At 37.4% G+C, this 18,266-nt stretch overlaps 3 protein-coding genes across 3 annotated transcripts; 2 read left to right on the top strand and 1 right to left on the bottom strand.

Annotated features, from left to right (window-relative positions):
* The first annotated feature begins 3,406 nt into the window (after positions 1-3,406).
* Positions 3,407-5,517, top strand: LOC143452503 (uncharacterized). Its single transcript, XM_076953505.1, has 5 exons — positions 3,407-3,590; positions 3,948-4,026; positions 4,137-4,244; positions 4,391-4,519; positions 4,647-5,517. The coding sequence occupies exons 1-5, from the start codon at positions 3,497-3,499 to the stop codon at positions 4,735-4,737; spliced, it is 501 nt and encodes a 166-aa protein (XP_076809620.1). The 5' UTR covers positions 3,407-3,496; the 3' UTR covers positions 4,738-5,517.
* A 1,278-nt stretch (positions 5,518-6,795) lies between these two features.
* On the bottom strand, positions 6,796-10,334 carry LOC143452896 (actin-3). Its single transcript, XM_076954035.1, has 7 exons — positions 9,631-10,334; positions 9,111-9,326; positions 8,719-8,827; positions 8,174-8,335; positions 7,903-8,030; positions 7,509-7,692; positions 6,796-7,126 (listed from the first exon to the last, which is right to left on the bottom strand). Exons 1-7 carry the CDS (start codon positions 9,754-9,756, stop codon positions 6,921-6,923), a joined length of 1,131 nt encoding a protein of 376 aa, XP_076810150.1. The 5' UTR covers positions 9,757-10,334; the 3' UTR covers positions 6,796-6,920.
* A 1,497-nt stretch (positions 10,335-11,831) lies between these two features.
* LOC143452231 (DNA-directed RNA polymerase III subunit RPC1-like) lies at positions 11,832-16,993 on the top strand. The gene has a single exon (XM_076953117.1). It carries the CDS (start codon positions 12,321-12,323, stop codon positions 16,488-16,490), a length of 4,170 nt encoding a protein of 1,389 aa, XP_076809232.1. The 5' UTR covers positions 11,832-12,320; the 3' UTR covers positions 16,491-16,993.
* The last annotated feature ends 1,273 nt before the right edge of the window (positions 16,994-18,266 follow it).

Genomic DNA, 18,266 nt, shown 5'->3' with positions numbered 1-18,266 from the left:
ACTGACATATTATGATTGTAACATCCTTTATTCGGCTGTTTAAAGAAAAGAGGCTAGTCACCCCTTAAACGCGCTTCTGGTTTAACCTGGTTTAATATCAAAAACATTTCGCAAGTAATTTCGTGCATTTTATTGCTTTTTAAAGACAGCATCAGATGAATCAGACGATGCCGACAACAAAGATGAAGGTTAGATAATTAATATGCAAAATTAACCAACTGTCTTTATTTTTAAAATTTCTTCAATAATTTACAAATAGAATCCTAAACGCTTAAAAAATTTTAATATTGTTTGTCATTGATTAAATTTTCTCAACTCTGCTTTTAATATTTCGTCGTTAAAAGATGCCGTAGGTCGTTCTCGGTTGAATCTCCCTACAAATTCCAGGCTGTCAGATATCGATGAAAAACCCACACGTTCAAACAGTATTCTGGATGCGATTACGTAAGTCTAAATTGTTACTGGGTTCCTTCTAAACTGGATTTATATGAAATGTGCGTATTCATATAGATATATAATCAAAAAACTCCATCAAATTTTGGCAACAAATCATATAATTTTCCGCGTAACATAGTAATCGACACTAATCCAGCCAAAAAGAGATACCACGTAACAAAATACATTTTGTCCATGGGTATAATACTTTTGTTGCCATTTAATTTAATATCTAACTATTTTTCACATATATGAATGCTACATGGTTTAGTAAATACTACAGGATATACTATGTTTGATCAAATGTCACGGAATTATTCAGTGTTTTACTTCTCGTTGACTTGTGCTAAACATGGCCTTTGTTAAAATGCTTATATATTGTTTATAGAAAGTTTCCATTAATCGGCAATCGAAACGGTTCGGGAGGTACTGCTAAGATGTACAGCTTTGCTCAAGACTTTGATTCCTTGAAACGGTTTCGTTTGAATCCGTTGGACACAAGACCACCAGCGCGTGAGTACAAAAAAAGATAAATTTGTTTCGATTTTTTATTTGCAGCAGATATTATATAGTTTATAGTAGTTTCGTATTGCTTTTTATAGTACATTAAACCCTTTTCAATTACTTTTTGTAGTGTACAGTAGTTTTGTAGTTGGCACTTTCCAAATCGTTGCATATTTTCATGTCGATTATTGTTGCAGCTCAATCTAAGGAAATCTTGGATCATTTTGGTTTGGAAAATTTGAAGACGACAGTTTCAAAAGTGACACCTGTTCTTTCTTTTGCAGATGGGGGTATAGCTATACAATAGCTGCAACTAATTTTCCAACAATTAACAAAACTTGATGAGAAGAGTTTCCTCCCTCATAAAACTGATACATTTTTTTGCCACAGGCGTTTTCACAAACGTTCCTACATACACCCCTCTCCGTCCCCAGCGGACAACTGACGTTCTGATTGTCTTTGATTTCAATGGTTATGTTTCAGATGATAGCTTCGATTACGAAGTGAGCATATAGAAATAACGACGTTCGATTCGGCTTAAGATTCAAACATATAAAATACGACTTTCTTTGCACAGATAAATAGATAAATATGTTAAATTTTCAGCTTTTGATTGCTGGATCTCTGCACGACTGGAGATCTGGATTGAAATTTCCGCAAGTAGATTTCGAGGAGATTATTCGTTCTCCCCCGAAAGAATTTCTACTTTTCCCAGGCGACGACGATGGGTCTCCAACAGTCTTGTGGTTTACTTTGTGCAATAAGAAATATAGAAGTTTGCCTAATTATATCCCTCGCTCAAAGGAACCAGTAGCAGGTTACTTAAATATACGTTTTACAAGCTCGTGACACCCTTTGTGAGGTTTACCTGATTTTAACGCGTAGGCTGTTGTCAGTGTGCTATGATTTGACATGACAATGACATGTAATAGTTTTGAGGCAAACCTGGCGCTTAAAAATTGCACCCAAAGCATTGTCAAGCACTAAGGAAAAAAGAACTATACTTCAAGCTTGAGTATTTTCTTGTTTTTTGTTTGATCCAGAAAATTCCAAGGGCAAGAAATTTAATGATTTTCCAGTTTTCGGTAAAGGCAGCAATTATGGCATGACTAATTTAAACTACAACAAATACAACTTTGACCAACTTCGAGAATTGATGTACTACAATGTATTTTCCCATATTGAAGTGAGTTATGTTTTATTACCAACATCATTATGTTAAATTTGACTGCAAACGTATACGTGACGTCATGAATTCTTATCCATTGAAATTTTAACGACTTTTGTTTACTTTGACAACTGTCTGTTTACCAATTTTATTGTAAAACAATTAATTTGAAGGAAATCAAAACGGAGTTGATCAAAGCCGTGGAAAGAAAACGGAAAAGAGTTGATGCGTGGAAACAAAAAACTTTAGAGCTTTTTCGCTGAGTTTTAAACGTTTCTTAAAGCTTCTGTTCATAATTTTTTTCTCTGGATTTGAAAAATAATTCGTTAGAATTTTTAAACATGAATTTAAAGCTTCAAATTTTTGCGTTTATTTGGTTTCATGTTTAATAGATGTTATAGCTTGTAGCTGTTAGATTTAGCTTGTTATAACTGATATATAGGCCTATTGGCTAACCTGATTAACAGATCGTTGTGCAATGCATGATTATTTTGAAATTATATACACAAAGCAATATAAATTGCAAAAAATATTCAGATAATTATGATAAAATTCAACATTGCAACATTTTCATGGGTGATGCTAGTATTATAACTTCGACCTATTCATTTCAAGAAAGCCCATTCCTTTATATTCATTGGCTCAAAAGTCAGAAAACAGTTCTTATGAACAAAAGCAAAGTGTTGGTAGTATTTTCATATGAAACTACGCTTACACCACAATGCAATTGCGGTGGCTTAAATATCATTAAAAGACATCCAAAGTATATTTATGATTTTTAATCCTTCGTAGCCTTATTATCGCAAAGCTCTTACGTTTAGGTATTAATTTCAGCAGCAAGTTTCTATCACAGTCGAGCATTGCTGTCAAAGTTGGCGGAATATCCGTTTAACCGACGGAATATCCGCGGAATATCCGTTTAACCGACTTGCGGGTGGGAATTTACACTTTAGGATCTGTAAGGAATTCTTAAAACGGAATTGTATAATTGTAAATATACTTTTCTCATAAACAATGGCTTTGTTTTTGATAGCAGGAAAGTTTGTTATTTCAAAGAGTTATTACGTATTTTTGTGTTTGGAAATAATTATAAATTAATTTACCTTGGCCCACTAGAGGTGGTAAAGAATCATGGAAAGTTTTAGACATATGTAATTACAATTCAGTTGCGAAATACGCCCGTACAGTGATTACGTGTCACTGGAGTAAGGTATTGGATTGAGCAATTTAGCAATAACTGACCACAAAGAAGCAGTTTGTACCTAAAATATTTATTCACTTGCAGTTCAGATAACCTATAGTGTTCAAATCCTGAATGATAACTAAGCTAAATCAGCGATTTAACTGACAGATAATAATTGAAGCCGTATACTAAAGAAGTTAGTGAACATGACTTCCAATTCAATCAGTTCAATTGTAAATCAAACCAATTCTGATGTGAAGCTTCACCTTCCAGAAGAAACCAATTTTGTGCGTAATGAAGGTGCGTCTAGATTACGGAAATAAGTTTTAACTTCGTACAGTAACGTACCAAGCGTTTATACCGTTTTTACCTCAAAACACTTTGGTATAGGCTAGTAGTTATAATGTGAAACTGAAATCGAAACTTGTTTCAGGCAACCCTGCTTCATACACTTTATCTTAAAGTTAAATATTATTTGATGAAAAACTTGTAGTTACTAAAATGTCTTTTTAGGCTATGTTGTACGCCTCAGACAGTAATTGTATTTAGGATAAGAGTTTTAATTTTAAATTAAAAGCTTTGTTTGCTTTATTTAATTAAACAAACAAGCCAGTGTGTCGATGTGTGTTCTTTTAACATTACTTTTTTGCATCTCAGGCACAGCTGTATCGGACGTAAACCGCACTGAAGAAATTTTGCTGCCTGACCAGAAATTGCAAGAAGATCAAGTTGAAAGGTAAGCATACAACACAAATCACTGCAATGAATCCAGGAGAGCATTTCCTGACCTATACGAAGGCCAACCAACAGTCACCAACCATAAATCTCTTTTGCTATTTTAATTAGGGCTTCTGTCCATGATGACGTTAACAAAGACCAACGGAAAAATGAAATGAACGAAGGCCATCTTATTGAAGAGAGCGATCTTTCTCTAATTTATCCGCCCATGTCGAAGTATGTAGCCTTTTAAGCAATAAACTAACATAAACTAGGTTTATAAAACTAAGTCTTTCATAATCAAATCCATTTAGTAAACCTCTTGATTTTTTATGAATAGTCGTCATTCATTTAACACCCATTTGTGTGTGTGTTGTTGACAGTGAAACAGAGAAGATGAAACAAATTGATTTGGGTAAACTCTTGACAGATGAATTGGAAAACTCATCGGTAGTAGCTGAAGCAAAAGCTTTGGGATACAGAAAAGAATTTCTGAAAAAAGCTTTGCAGAAGTAAAAAGTTTGTTAGGCCTATATGAAATATCAAGCGAATTCATCAGTAGAAGATGTTACAGAAATGATATAAAAGCACATAAAGCGTTTATAAAATTTGATATAACGATTTGCAATTGCTGTCTAGGAAAATCGAAGAGGATGGCCTTGGATTTGATAAATTGGGGGACTTGATCCTCAAGATGCAAGATGAAGTAGAGGGACAATATATCGTCTAAGCGTACGTGTAGGGATCTTGTTTCAGGAGGAGGGGATTTGACCCCCAACTTTATCATTGTTTATCACAACTGGAACACTGTTATATCCAAAGTTTTATAGCAAACCAGGTCCCTGCATACGTAAGACATAGAAATGTAAATAATAAGGGTTGTCTTGGTATCATTAATCAGCTATCGTCCTTTTACTGAACGTGTAATTTTGTTTGCATTGCTGTTTTTAAGTCACAAGAACAGGCCTGGCCAACCCGCGGCTCTTTGCCCGGTATTATGCGGCTCTTTCGTTCATATTGAACCTCCGAAAGAGAGCACATTTTACCCATTTTAGGCAGATAAATATTACAGAAAAGTAATCTCTACTGGCTAGTGTTCAATTGATATTTGCTAAATAATGACTGATTACATCAAATTTCGACCCAGAATAAGATGATGAAACTGAGACAATATCTGATGCAGTATTATGACGTAATAAGAAAAAGCGTCATAAATCATAATGTGTATGACGTGGCTCTTTGCGGTTAGCACAGTAAGAAGTGAGGCTCTTAGTCTCTGACTGGTTGGCTACCCCTGCACAAGAAGATCGACAGGGCAACGTCGGTATTTATCTAAAAAATGTGTCCGATTCTATCTTTTTGTTATACCGGTGAGACGAATAGTGTTGTGAGACATATAATTTAACTGCAGTTACCGTCTTTAAGCAATTTTTTAATATTGCTACTATTGTCATAATTATTATTGCAATTGCTGGTTTACTTGATGTGCGAATCAGTTGAACAAATTAAAATCCTCATAGTCATACCATTTGTGTATAATTAAAGTCAACAGTGTTCGCACAACAGTAACGATTTTGATTAGTTTTGTACAGTAGGAACCATTGTGTAGGTTATATCTTATAATATGGCAGTATTTGGCAGAAGGTAATTTGATCTGCTCCTCACAAAAGACTTGGGTAACAAGCGATTTTGAAGGTTTCAGAGAATGTCCTTCACGGGCGAAGCCAATTGGTATCCCGCGTTTTTAAGGCGCAGGATGGCAGCATCTTTATTGAAAAATCCATCGATACCAACAAATAAACCTTCAACACCACGCGTTTGGTAATTGATTTATTTGTGCCGTTTACTCTTGGATACGTAGCGACTGACAGTCAACAACAAAAGGTGCTCAACTGGTGATTGACTTCTTTGATAAAACTAACGCTTCGCAAACTTGTGCGGGTGACATTCTCTACTATATCCTATTCTCATTCTCTATTGTAATCTGACCTGACGAAGCTCACTCGCATCAGTTCGCGAAACGTTGGTTTTAAAAGAATTCCATCACCACTTGAGCACCTTTTGCTGTTAAAATTATGCCTGCTGGCACGCATAGTATAGTCAATAACTATGTTATCATGACTTTGAGCTTGTGGAAAAATGCTTTTCTCATCGAAAGCACACAAACCTTCCTATATACATAATTACAGAACTTCTAATTGTAACTATCTGCAGTTTTCGATTTTGGTAACAGTTTACAGACAGACATAGTACAAGAAACCCGATTAGTGTGTAGACTTAACGAAACTTTGACGTTTTTACGGCTGAAGTGAATTTTTTCTTGAAAAGTCGAAGATTAAATACCTCTAACCATAAAATACTGTAAGTTTCTACAGTAATAACAAGATAAAGCAAACTGGTGTTTGATTTTTGTGACGTAAGTGTTTGTCACTCTTGAGTGTCTGAATTGTTTTCGTTTGTGAATGTGGGTAGATATTGCAGGGTGCGCCAAAACCAACATAAGTTTTTGAACTAAATTTGAAAAACTTTGGTACCAAAAATGTTCATGTTTCTTTCAAACTAATTATAAGACCATTTCTAATAGTTTGGTAGAAAACAAGGCTTCTGCAAGCAGGTTAAACTACGCGAAGTTGGAGATTGTTTTTACCTGACAATCAGCCGTTATATCGGGGACGCTGAAAATGGTGGTACCAGTGTATCAGTTTCTGTCGTAACAATAGCTCTTTTCAACGTGGATCTTAACCCTTCGCTACGCTTTATGTCAAATCAAATAAAAACTCACCATAGCTAGATGGTCGAGCAAAACTTTATAACGCATCAACACCAACATATTTCAATTGAAAACGAGCCGCTGTACAAGGCGACGTATACAACGTTGAGAATTTCCCTAACTGGAAACCTTCAACTTGTGAGCTAAAAGCATTTCCTGTGCACAATCGAGGGCCCGGATTCGTCGTATTCTTGCTTGGAAATCCACATCTGCTGGAAGGTGGAGAGAGAAGCAAGAATGGATCCTCCGATCCAGACTGAATATTTTCTTTCAGGAGGAGCGATGATCTTTATCTTCATCGTGCTCGGAGCAAGTGACGTAATCTCCTTCTGCATCCGATCTCCGATCCCTAAACGTTATAAAAACCGATTGAAGAGTTTACTGTTTACAAACAATTTTCACAAGATATCGACTACCGCCCCCCCTAAAGCGCTCAGGTTAGTGCTTTTTAAGCCAAAGGTATAAGGATACCTAAGTGAGTTTAAGAGAGATTTCATGGGATTCGTGAAGTTTAGTTTCGTTATAATAAAATAAAACTGTTTTGAAAACCACGTTTCAATTCACTTATACTTGGTACTGTCTTGCTATTATTCTTCAAAACATATTTATTGTGGAAAAATGTAGCATACTTCCAACGCAAGAAGGCTCGTGGTATGTACTGTAAAAGGTCAAGAACCGCCATTGGCTTGAGCTTATTCGCTGGCATAGCTATTATATCAATGCTTCCTCACCGGGATACATCGTCGTTCCACCGGACAAGACAGTGTTGGCGTATAGATCCTTCCTTATATCAACGTCACATTTCATGATGGAGTTATATGTTGTCTCGTGGATTCCCGATGATTCCATGCCAAGCATAGCTGGTTGAAACATGGCTTCTGGGCACCGGAAACGTTCATTCCCGATGGTGATGACCTAAAATTATAAACTTCTCATTGAGTTATATGATTACACTTTAAATCCAGCAGCTGTTCTTGCAGGCATAAGTTACGCTAAGTTAAGCATAAGTCCCTGTGCAGAACTGTTAGAACTCCAATATTATATGATGCAAAACTAGATTTCTGCAGCAAATTTGCATGAACTATAATTGATTAGAGGTGAATGACGTAGCCTAATTTATAAAACCTGTCCATCTGGAAGCTCGTAGCTCTTTTCCAATGTACTGCTGGTGGCTGCTGTCGCCAACTCCTGGTCGTAGTCTAATGCTACGTAGCACAGCTTCTCTTTAATGTCACGGACTATCTCACGCTCAGCTACATATAGGCCATACGAGATTAATTTTCAACTTCATAAGAACTCAAACTATAATTTTTCTTCTACATAAACGTTTGCTATTTGATGTAGTGATGTGCGTACTGTCAACTGATCTGTTAAAGTCTAACCTGTTACCACAAACCTGTTGTAGTAAATGAGTAGCCTCTTTCGGTTAAAATTTTCATCAAAAAATCAGTCAGGTCTCTGCCGGCTAAATCTTGACGCAAGATGGCGTGCGGGAGAGCGTAGCCTTCATAAATCGGAACTGTGTGCGAAACACCATCTCCACTGTCCAGTACAATCCCTAGTTTTAACAAACCATGTTTTTTAATCGCTAGCATATTGAGTTAACTGTTAAATGCTAGTTTGGTTCACAAGTTGTACAATTCACTCGGTTGATTTATATGGCATGACATTACGATGAGACCAAAGCTACAAAAAAATTTAGTTAGACGAGAATTACTGCTAAGCCTAAGTACACAGCGCCCGTTAAAACAGGAAACCAAAAAGCAGTTCGACCAAAACTTGAAAATCTAGAAGAATAACTGCCACCAGAAATTAACAAACTCGATGCTTTTACAACAGGAGCAAACAGGGAACAGACCGTACAAAAGCCAGCTGGCTCCGTCAGCCAAGCAGAGTAGAATGATAGCAAACAAATACAAAGAAAAAAACGAAAAAGCTTGCCTGTAGTACGCCCTGACGCGTACAGTGATAACACTGCTTGAATGGCGACGTACATGGCTGGTGCGTTGAAAGTTTCAAACATAATCTGGGTCATTTTCTCTCGATTTGCCTACAAAGTTTTGTTGAAAAGAAGGTTAAAAGTTTAAAAATATTTATATAAGCTAAACCCAAGCGCAAATTTTTCTTCAACAACAACTTAAATGACAGGAACTAAAAAAAAACTCCTGAAACCCTAAAAAAATTAGATTCTTTTTTATTCCAAGCTGTTTGTTAGTTTCACACTCAAAGTTACTTTCCGACACTATTGCGGATTTAGCATGCCAAACCATGCAATGTGCATATAATTCTGAGAAACAGCGTGAAAAGTATGGCAGTTAACAACATAAACGCACCTTGGGGTTTAATGGTGCTTCTGTGAGCAATATCGGGTGTTCCTCGGGTGCAACACGGAGCTCGTTGTAGAATGTATGATGCCAGATTTTTTCCATGTCATCCCAATTGGTCACTATCCCGTGTTCAATTGGATATTTCAAGCTCAAAATTCCCCGCTTGCTCTGGGCTTCATCTCCTACGTAACTGTCTTTCTGGCCCATTCCAACCATGACACCCTGAAAAAAATGTGGTGATTGAGGTAGGCTACTGCTGATGATTAGAAAATGTTAAATTTCAATTACCCATCTAAATTCATTTAAAGTAAAGCGTAGAAAGCAGTCGCAATCATGCAAGACTTGTAAGGCTAAGCCACATGATATAGGTTTCTTGTTCTCGCTCAAAGCATTAAACAGAGAAAAAAAGAAAATGGGAAATTAAAGCTGCACAGCTTTATACTGTATATTATAGCGTTTTAAATTGGCTTAAATTTTAAAGTAAGCTGACAAACGAACGTGCAAATTCCGAAAAACGCATAAATACCTGATGTTTAGGTCTTCCAACCAATGATGGGAAAACAGCCCTTGGTGCGTCATCACCGGCAAAGCCTGCCTTGCACATTCCCGAACCATTATCAATCACGAGAGCAGCAACGTCATCGTCCAGCATTTTGTAATGTATGTGTGGTAAGGGTACGAGTATGTAACAAATACCGGTATGCTATCTATTTAAACTTTGCACCTGAAACAGGTTTTAAATATCTAAGCTACAGACTACCGGTTGACAATCTTTTGTGGGTCTAGTCGTAAAGTTTAAAAACGCTATGATATAGGCCTAGCTTACAGGTAACATAACAATATTTAACCAACGACATTTTACAAAAAAACAGCTTATCTTGACTTAGTTTATATTTTGTAGCATTAGTAAGGGTGCAAGCATTAGTTTTGATCATCAATTTACTCAATTAACCGTCAGCTAGCTATCAATGGCTTTCCAATCGTAACTTAGTAAATCATTTTACTTTCTTGAAAAAACGGTTCCCAACATTTCGTGTGGATAGCCTAAGTTTAATGCTTTAGACTGTAACTTAGCGAGAAATAAGCAAGCTTGCCAATATCTAGCCTAGCAAAAATCTTCGAAATATTGCAACTTGTTGCGGCCTGTCGTCTGCGAATGTCGCAAAATAGCTTAGTAGGGCTGCAGATCAACTCGATTTAGTCTTGTTCGATTCGAATTTAAGTAGCCCATTGTAAACTTTCGATCAAATATCTTTCACAGCCTAAGCCTTAAAAGACAAGCTTTCGTTGGTTAGCCTCTTCTTGTACCTTCAACTGCATTATACGCGCTAAAACTAGTTGCTGATAAGGAAGATACGTTTTTGACACAAGGACTTATCGGTCCAGACCAAATTTGGTCAAGGCCATGCCTTTTATGGGCATAGACTGGGGCAGCAATTTTTCACGTGACCTTGATTATTATGTCATTACTACGTTAGAAACAAAATGCCAAAGAAAAAACAATATGAACTTAATAGACATCTCTATTTGGTTATGATTAGGGTTAGGACTTCAGGACTAAAATTGATATTTCAGGATTTTCACCCTACAATCCCTAGACTTTTCGGGATTAACAAAGTAAAAAAGTTTACACATATAATCAAAACAAAGCATGTTTGTTTATTGTAATAGTGACGCAAACACAGCAGCGAATCAAGAGTGTCATCTTTAAGACGATTTCTAATTCTAGTGCCAAAATAACCAAGGATAAAACAGCAAGTCTAGGACACGGGTGGGAAAAGTGCGGCCTTTACAAGAGCTTTTTGATGAATTGCTTCCTTCTAAAAAAATATAAATAACCAAGTGTTGTAATTTTTTTGTTTAATAGTTGAGGCGTAAATGACTCCCAAATAACTGAAATGCGTTCTTCCGCTGCGATAAATTCTCTTACCCATGCGCTGTACAGCATATACAATAGGCCTACATCTAATGCTATCAAGATCATTTTATCAGACGAAATGTTAAACCTACCAGTTTAAATATTTAATGGCTATAGTTACCTTTTGTTATCGTTAGTTAGCTTCGGAAACTTTGATCTGGCTTAAAGTTTTAAATCTATTCCCAGCCCCAAAACATCACAACAAAAAGTATCTAAAACGGGGAATCTAGTTTCTAAGCTTTTATGCGAGCTTCATGAAATTAAGTTTGTATTGTGATTTACAAGTACTTCATTGTTTCCGTGAATTTGACCTATTTTCTTCACTCCAAATAGTTTTTTTTTTTTTTTCACTTTAAATCTTTTTAAGTTTTAAATTGTACTAGAGTCTCTATATAAAGACTTTGATTGTATTTAGGTCGAAAAATGATTTATATTTATTTTCTAATTTTGGTTTAGCAACACTGATAGCACGTTGCAAAGTCGGATAGTGCTTTTCTATGATGGGAATGGGAGCATTACAATCATTTCTCAGTTTTGCTTGGATGTAGATCCAACCAGTAGCTATAGTGTTTTTTACGGCTTATACATGAAAATCATTTTTTGTTTTCACCATGCAAAGTGGTATTTTTGGATAATAAGGTTTGATTGATCGCTTAGGCCTAAAGGGAAAAAAGTACCACATGTATAGGCTTAAGAATTTAGGCCATTAAAGCATGAAACACGGATTTCACACATAATTGAGCTTGGTTTGCTGTTTTCTGCTTGGTTAGTTTTTAAGCTGCCATTAATTCAATGTAAAACGTTTGTCAAACCGAAAATGCGTTAAGTACAAACGTTCTGGCTTTTACAACACTAAAAACCACTTAAAGCGCTTAGAAAGAAAGAGTACTTTATTATTTCTGTGTATACAGTTTATAGCTGGCATTTTATAGCCTGCAATGTAGTACGACAATTTTGTAACATCATATAGCCTGTTTATTGTAGGATATATAATGAAAGTATCAGGTAAGTTTTTTTATAAACAAACTTAAATTATGTAGACGCAGCAGCCGTACTTTCATCATGAAAGGTATTTTTAAAATATCATTATTTGGATAAATTGTAACATACTGATTTTCTCGGTTGTAATTGGTGCTTAAAATTGTTACAACGGTAACAATAAACACGACTATATGTATTTATTGCTATATAAGTTAGTCTATATAATATTTTGCAGACAAATATGTGAAAAATAATTTATGAAGCTCCAAAGGTTGAAACTGTCATCTACTATATTGTTGTTGCACTGATACACAAAAATGGTAAAAGAACAGTATCGTGAAACAGATATTGCAAAGAAAATAAGCAAAGTTTGCTTCGGTGTTCAAAATCCTCGTGAAATCAGCCAATACTCCCACATTCATTGTGTGAGTAAGAACCTTTATTCTCAAGATCTTCAACACACCGCTATTGAATATGGAGTCCTGGACCGAAGAATGGGAACTAGTCAGAAAAACCAAGACTGTGGCACTTGCGGAAAAAATCTTGCAGAATGCATTGGTCACTTTGGTTACGTGGATTTGGAATTACCTTGTTTTCATGCTGGCTACTTTAAAGTTGTCGTAAAAATATTGCAAATGATTTGCAAAACTTGCAGTTGCATACTTCTAACAGAGAAAGAGAAACACATGTACAAGGACGCGCTGCGTCGTCCTGGGCTGACCTATTTGCAATTGCGGTCTCTACACAAAAAGATAAATACACAGGCAAAGAAATGTCACACCTGTTACTACTGCAATGCAATGAACGGAACAGTTAAGAAGTGTGGTCTGTTGAAAATTATCCATGAAAAATATAAGAAGCATACCAAAAAGGCAGTTTTGCCAGAAATCGACGAATTTTATCAGTCATTTTCTACCGCAGTGAAGTATAATCGTGAAATGGAGAACCTTGTTGGTCGTGCACAGGAAGACTTAAACCCACTTGTCGTATTGGATCTCTTAAAAAATATTCCTGATGAAGATGTACCTCTTTTGATCATGAATGCCAATGCTTGTAGGCCAGAAGATTTAATCTTAACACGACTTGCTGTTCCTCCTTTATGCATCAGGCCATCAGTCGTTACTGATCTCAAAACGGGCACGAATGAAGACGATTTAACCATGAAGCTTACGGAGATTATATTTCTTAATGATGTCATCCAAAAACACAAAGCAAGTGGAGCCAAATCACAAATGATAATGGAGGATTGGGACTTTCTGCAACTGCAATGTGCCCTGTATATTAACAGTGAACTTTCTGGCATCCCGTTCAATATGAAACCACAGAAACCTACTAGGGGTTTTGTTCAACGCTTGAAAGGCAAGCAAGGGAGATTTCGTGGTAATCTCTCTGGTAAAAGAGTTGATTTCTCTGGACGTACGGTAATTTCCCCAGATCCTAACCTTCGTATCGATCAAGTTGGTGTTCCAGTGCATGTTGCAAAAGTTTTGACTTACCCTGAAAAGGTTACTCGTAGTAACATACATTTGATGAAGAAGTTGGTTATCAATGGCTCGGATAAACATCCTGGTGCTAATTTCATAGAACAACGACAAACCAACATGAAAAAGTTTTTAAAATACGGCAATCGTGAAAAGATCGCTAACGAGTTACGTTACGGTGACACAGTGGAGCGCCACTTGATGGACGGTGATGTCTGCCTCTTCAACCGCCAGCCATCGCTTCACAAACTTAGTATTATGGCACATTTTGCCAAAGTGGCAGATCATCGAACTTTTAGATTTAATGAGTGTGTCTGTAATCCTTACAATGCTGACTTTGATGGAGATGAGATGAATCTACATCTACCACAGACCGAAGAAGCAAAAGCAGAGGCTCTACTGCTCATGGGGACCAAAAACAACATGGTCACCCCTCGCAATGGAGAGCCATTAATTGCAGCCATCCAGGACTTTATCACAGCCGGTCACCTTCTTACACAAAAGGATGTGTTTTTCACCAGAGCCCAGGCATCACAGATCATCTGCTACATCCTGTCTGGTGATGATCAGTCGACAAAAGTTGATCTTCCTCCTCCTGCATTGGTCAAACCATGCACTCTGTGGACAGGAAAACAGGTTTTTAGCTTGATATTGAAACCAAATAATCAGTGCCCAGTACGTGTATGTTTGCGTGCCAAAGGGAAGCAGTACTGTGGTAAAGGAGAAGATTTATGCACCAATGAATCATTTGTTGTCATTTACAACTCCCAACTTCTTGCTGGAGCAATGGATAAAGCAACTCTTGGAGGAGGTTCCAAGAATAACATATTTTACATACTGCTACGTGACTATGGAGAAAACCTGGCTGCAAACGCCATGTGGAGGCTTGCAAGAATATGCCCTATGTTTTTAAGCAATCGAGGATTCTCTATTGGAATCGGGGATGTTACCCCTGGAGACGGACTTTTGAAAGCCAAGCATGAGCTTCTCACTGATGGTTATGAGAAATGTGATGGTTACATCAATGCACTTGCCCATGGGAAGCTACCATCCCAGCCTGGCTGCACCCCAGAGCAAGCTCTTGAAGCTGTTATTTTGAAGGAGTTGTCAGTCATTAGAGATTATGCTGGAAAGGCGTGTTTACGTGAACTCCATAGAAGCAATACTCCTTTAACTATGGCTGTCTGTGGCTCTAAGGGCTCATTTATTAACATATCCCAAATGATTGCATGTGTCGGCCAACAAGCCATCAGTGGAAATCGTGTGCCCAATGGTTTTGAAGATAGACCTTTGCCGCATTTTGAGAAATATTCCAAGGACCCCGCAGCTCGTGGCTTCGTTGCAAACAGCTTTTATTCAGGGTTAACTGCAACAGAATTCTTTTTTCACACCATGGGCGGCCGTGAAGGTCTGGTGGATACAGCTGTAAAAACAGCTGAAACAGGTTACATGCAAAGGCGACTTGTAAAATCCCTTGAAGACCTGTGTGGTCATTATGACCTCACAGTGCGTTCGTCAACTCATGACATTGTACAGTTCGTTTATGGAGGAGACGGTCTAGATCCAACTGACATGGAAGGCAAAAGCAAACCCGTTGACTTTAATCGTGTTCTTCAAGTTGTCCAAGCCAATTATCCATGCTTACACGAGGTTCCACTAAGCTGCGCTACACTGACATCCAACACCGATGTTCTTCTTGATACTTTTACTCAAATTAGTGACGATTTTAAATCAGAACTAAAAGAATTCCTTCACGATTTTGCCAAAAGGATTTCTGTAACTCGCACCAGGTACGGTATAAACGATAATGGATCAACTCAACCAAAGATTCTGTACCAACTAGATCGGATAACCCTTACTCAACTGAATCATTTCATTAAGGTTTGTGCATCAAAGTATATGAAAGCAAAGCTGGAACCTGGCACAGCTGTGGGTGCTTTGTGTGCTCAAAGCATTGGCGAACCAGGCACACAAATGACACTGAAAACTTTCCATTTCGCCGGAGTTGCCTCCATGAACATCACTCAAGGTGTGCCAAGAATTAAGGAGATTATTAACGCTTCAAAGAACATCAGCACTCCGATCATTACAGCTCATTTAAGTAACGACACCAACTCAGACATAGCAAGGATCGCCAAAGGCCGGATTGAAAAAACAACACTGAGCGAGATATGTTCTCTCATTGAAGAAGTATATCAACCTGATGACTGCTACATCCTGTTAAAAATAGATCTCCAGCGTTGCCGATTATTGAAAATCGAAGTCAACGCAGATACAGTCCGCTATAATCTCTGCACTTCCCGCCTTCCAATCAAACCATCACAAGTTGTCATTCAGAGCAAGGACATAATCACAATCCACCCTACATACAACACTAAGCAGTCTCTCTATCACGTCATACAACTTTTGAAGGAAGCCGTTCCGAAGGTGATCGTCCAAGGATTGCAAGAAGTGTCACGAGCTGTGATCCACATCGATGAGTCCAGTAGCTCAAAAGAGAGATACAAATTACTGGTGGAGGGCAATGCACTTGGTGGAGTGATGGCCACTCCCGGAGTTATCGGAGAACGAACAACATCAAATAACACCATCGAGGTCGAGAAATATCTCGGCATCGAGGCGGCAAGGGTGACAATCATCAACGAGGTTGAATATACGATGGTGAATCATGGCATGAGCATTGACAGGAGACATTTAATGCTGCTTGCTGACCTGATGACTTACAAAGGAGAAGTTTTAGGAATCACTCGATTTGGCTTAGCCCGCATGAAAGAGAGTGTGTTAATGTTAGCGTCGTTTGAAAAAACAGCCGACCATTTATTTGATGCCGCTTACTATGGTCAAAGTGATGTTATCACGGGTGTGTCAGAATGCATTATCATGGGCATTCCTATGAACATAGGCACTGGAATATTTAAGCTGCTTCATAAGCCAAAAATGAGCAAGAGCGTACTTAAACGCAATTTAATTTTTGATCAACCGGGCTTTCATTTAAACACAGTTTAAGCCTTGCCTAAAATTTAATTGTGCTTATTATTTTCTTGCTTATTATAGCAAACTGTTTCGTGTATTGTGTTGTCCTGAGTTTTACAACTGCCATTTTGTTAGTTTGAAAGACTGGCCTGCTTTTTGATGCAACAAATCGACCAATTTCAAAACATCAATTTCATCAAGTACCGGTATTGTTTGTTTAGGCTTCATGTCTAGTTTTATAAAATGCTGTTGTTTAAACTGTCAACCAACTGGTAATCCCTTATCTTTTTCCGACGTGTTGGTGATTCCTTTTACCTTTAAAAGTTCACAATTATATTCGTTTTGCTTTATGCTGTAAAAGTATGTGCAGCATTTTACTGTACAGTGTTTATTTATTGGTATTGGTTGCTAATCGTGGCCCTTTGCTTCATCAATGTTTTGTTAATTAATGGTGCATTTGTAAAGCAAAACATAAGTTTCCTTTTAATAATGTGATGTCTCTTCCAGCATCTGAAATAACAAACCGTTAAAAGAAATGTGCTGTAACTTTAGTATCAAACATAAATTGCAGCATAATGAACCTTATTAAAGCCGCAAGGTGGCTGTAACGTTTAGTATCGTGCGCAGTGCTGTAGAGTAGAGTATAGACTATAGACTATAGAGCAGGGGTGGCCAGACCTGCTTGATGCTCGAGCCGCATATAACAAATTCCAGTTTTAAAAGAGCCACAACACAAACAAAATAAAAAAGACGAATTTATTCACTCACAACGAAGTGTAGCTATTTGATAAACATTAGTGCTGCGTGGTGATACTATGAGTCTCCACCTGGGCTTCACCAACTCTTTTTGCAATTATTAGTATAACCGTAACCAAGACTTAAAACTAGGTCAACGCTGACGTACAGCTTCAATCTGACAGTTTACTTAACTCCAGTGTACAAGTTAGCACACTTCTATACAATAATGAACTTTTTGGAGTGTAATTTGATTATTACTAACAATGAGTCCATTGTTACTACGTGTGATAGAACGCATTGTTTCATAATCTGGTCAAACAACTCGTCTAGACCGGGAAAATGCATGTCTAATTCAACAATGCTAATTCATTAAAGAGCCGCAATCAAAGGCTCAAAGAGCCGCATGCGGCTCGAGAGCCGCAGTTTGGCCACCCCTGCTATAGAGTGTCTATCCGATTCAAATAATCATAAAACATAGGATTGCGTGGGTAGACGCGCAGGAAAAGTATTTATTTTTTTGGGAAATCGAAAACTCAAGAGAATTATTTATCATTCCAAACAACGTGATAGCAATAAAAGCCCGGTTTACCGGCTCGATGGGCGTTCACTCCGGAAAACGATAAAAGTAGCCAACAAAATCAGCGCAACCAATTAAGAAAGCAGGCTTTATTTTCACTGATACTGCTTAAATTGATTCGAAACTTCAAATGACAGTTAAAGTAATAAAAAATAAAAGTTTAAACAAAAATTATTCGATACGTAGGTTGCAGAAATATTCTTAGCTCATGCTGAATGCTTCAGCGAATTGACTTTCGTTAACCGAAACGTCAATAAAACGATTAAAATTCCCACTGCTAGAAAAATCAATAACTTACCCACGAAAATAAGCCGAAGTAAGCCTACTGTTATTTTCCTAATCTGTAAGCTGTTACACTTGCAAGGCAGATTGCAGTGACAAGCGGACGGATCAAATTCACAACAGCCCAGATATAGAACAGTGTAAATGTTTCAATATGTAACTGTTTTTGTGTAAAACCTTTAGCTCAGATGCGTATTTAGCTTTAAATTATT

Source organism: Clavelina lepadiformis, chromosome 4 (genome assembly GCF_947623445.1).
Source record: "Clavelina lepadiformis chromosome 4, kaClaLepa1.1, whole genome shotgun sequence".
NCBI lineage: Eukaryota > Metazoa > Chordata > Ascidiacea > Aplousobranchia > Clavelinidae > Clavelina > Clavelina lepadiformis.
The sequence above is the reverse complement of the archived record's forward strand: the minus strand, read 5'-3'. Positions and strand labels throughout refer to the sequence as shown.

What these genes read in the sequence shown, in the direction of transcription:
- LOC143452503 (XM_076953505.1), top strand. Translation starts at nt 3,497, where the DNA reads ATGACTTCCAATTCAATCAGTTCAATTGTAAATCAAACCAATTCTGAT. An exon ending in CAATTTTGTGCGTAATGAAG is followed by an intron (nt 3,591 to 3,947) that starts GTGCGTCTAGAT and finishes TTTGCATCTCAG; the next exon opens with GCACAGCTGTATCGGACGTA. An exon ending in ATTTATCCGCCCATGTCGAA is followed by an intron (nt 4,245 to 4,390) that starts GTATGTAGCCTT and finishes TGTTGTTGACAG; the next exon opens with TGAAACAGAGAAGATGAAAC.
- LOC143452896 (XM_076954035.1), bottom strand. Translation starts at nt 9,756, where the DNA reads ATGCTGGACGATGACGTTGCTGCTCTCGTGATTGATAATGGTTCGGGA. An exon ending in CTACTCATTTACTACAACAG is followed by an intron (nt 8,031 to 8,173) that starts GTTTGTGGTAAC and finishes GCCTATATGTAG; the next exon opens with CTGAGCGTGAGATAGTCCGT. An exon ending in ACGAGCTTCCAGATGGACAG is followed by an intron (nt 7,693 to 7,902) that starts GTTTTATAAATT and finishes TTATAATTTTAG; the next exon opens with GTCATCACCATCGGGAATGA.
- LOC143452231 (XM_076953117.1), top strand. Translation starts at nt 12,321, where the DNA reads ATGGTAAAAGAACAGTATCGTGAAACAGATATTGCAAAGAAAATAAGC.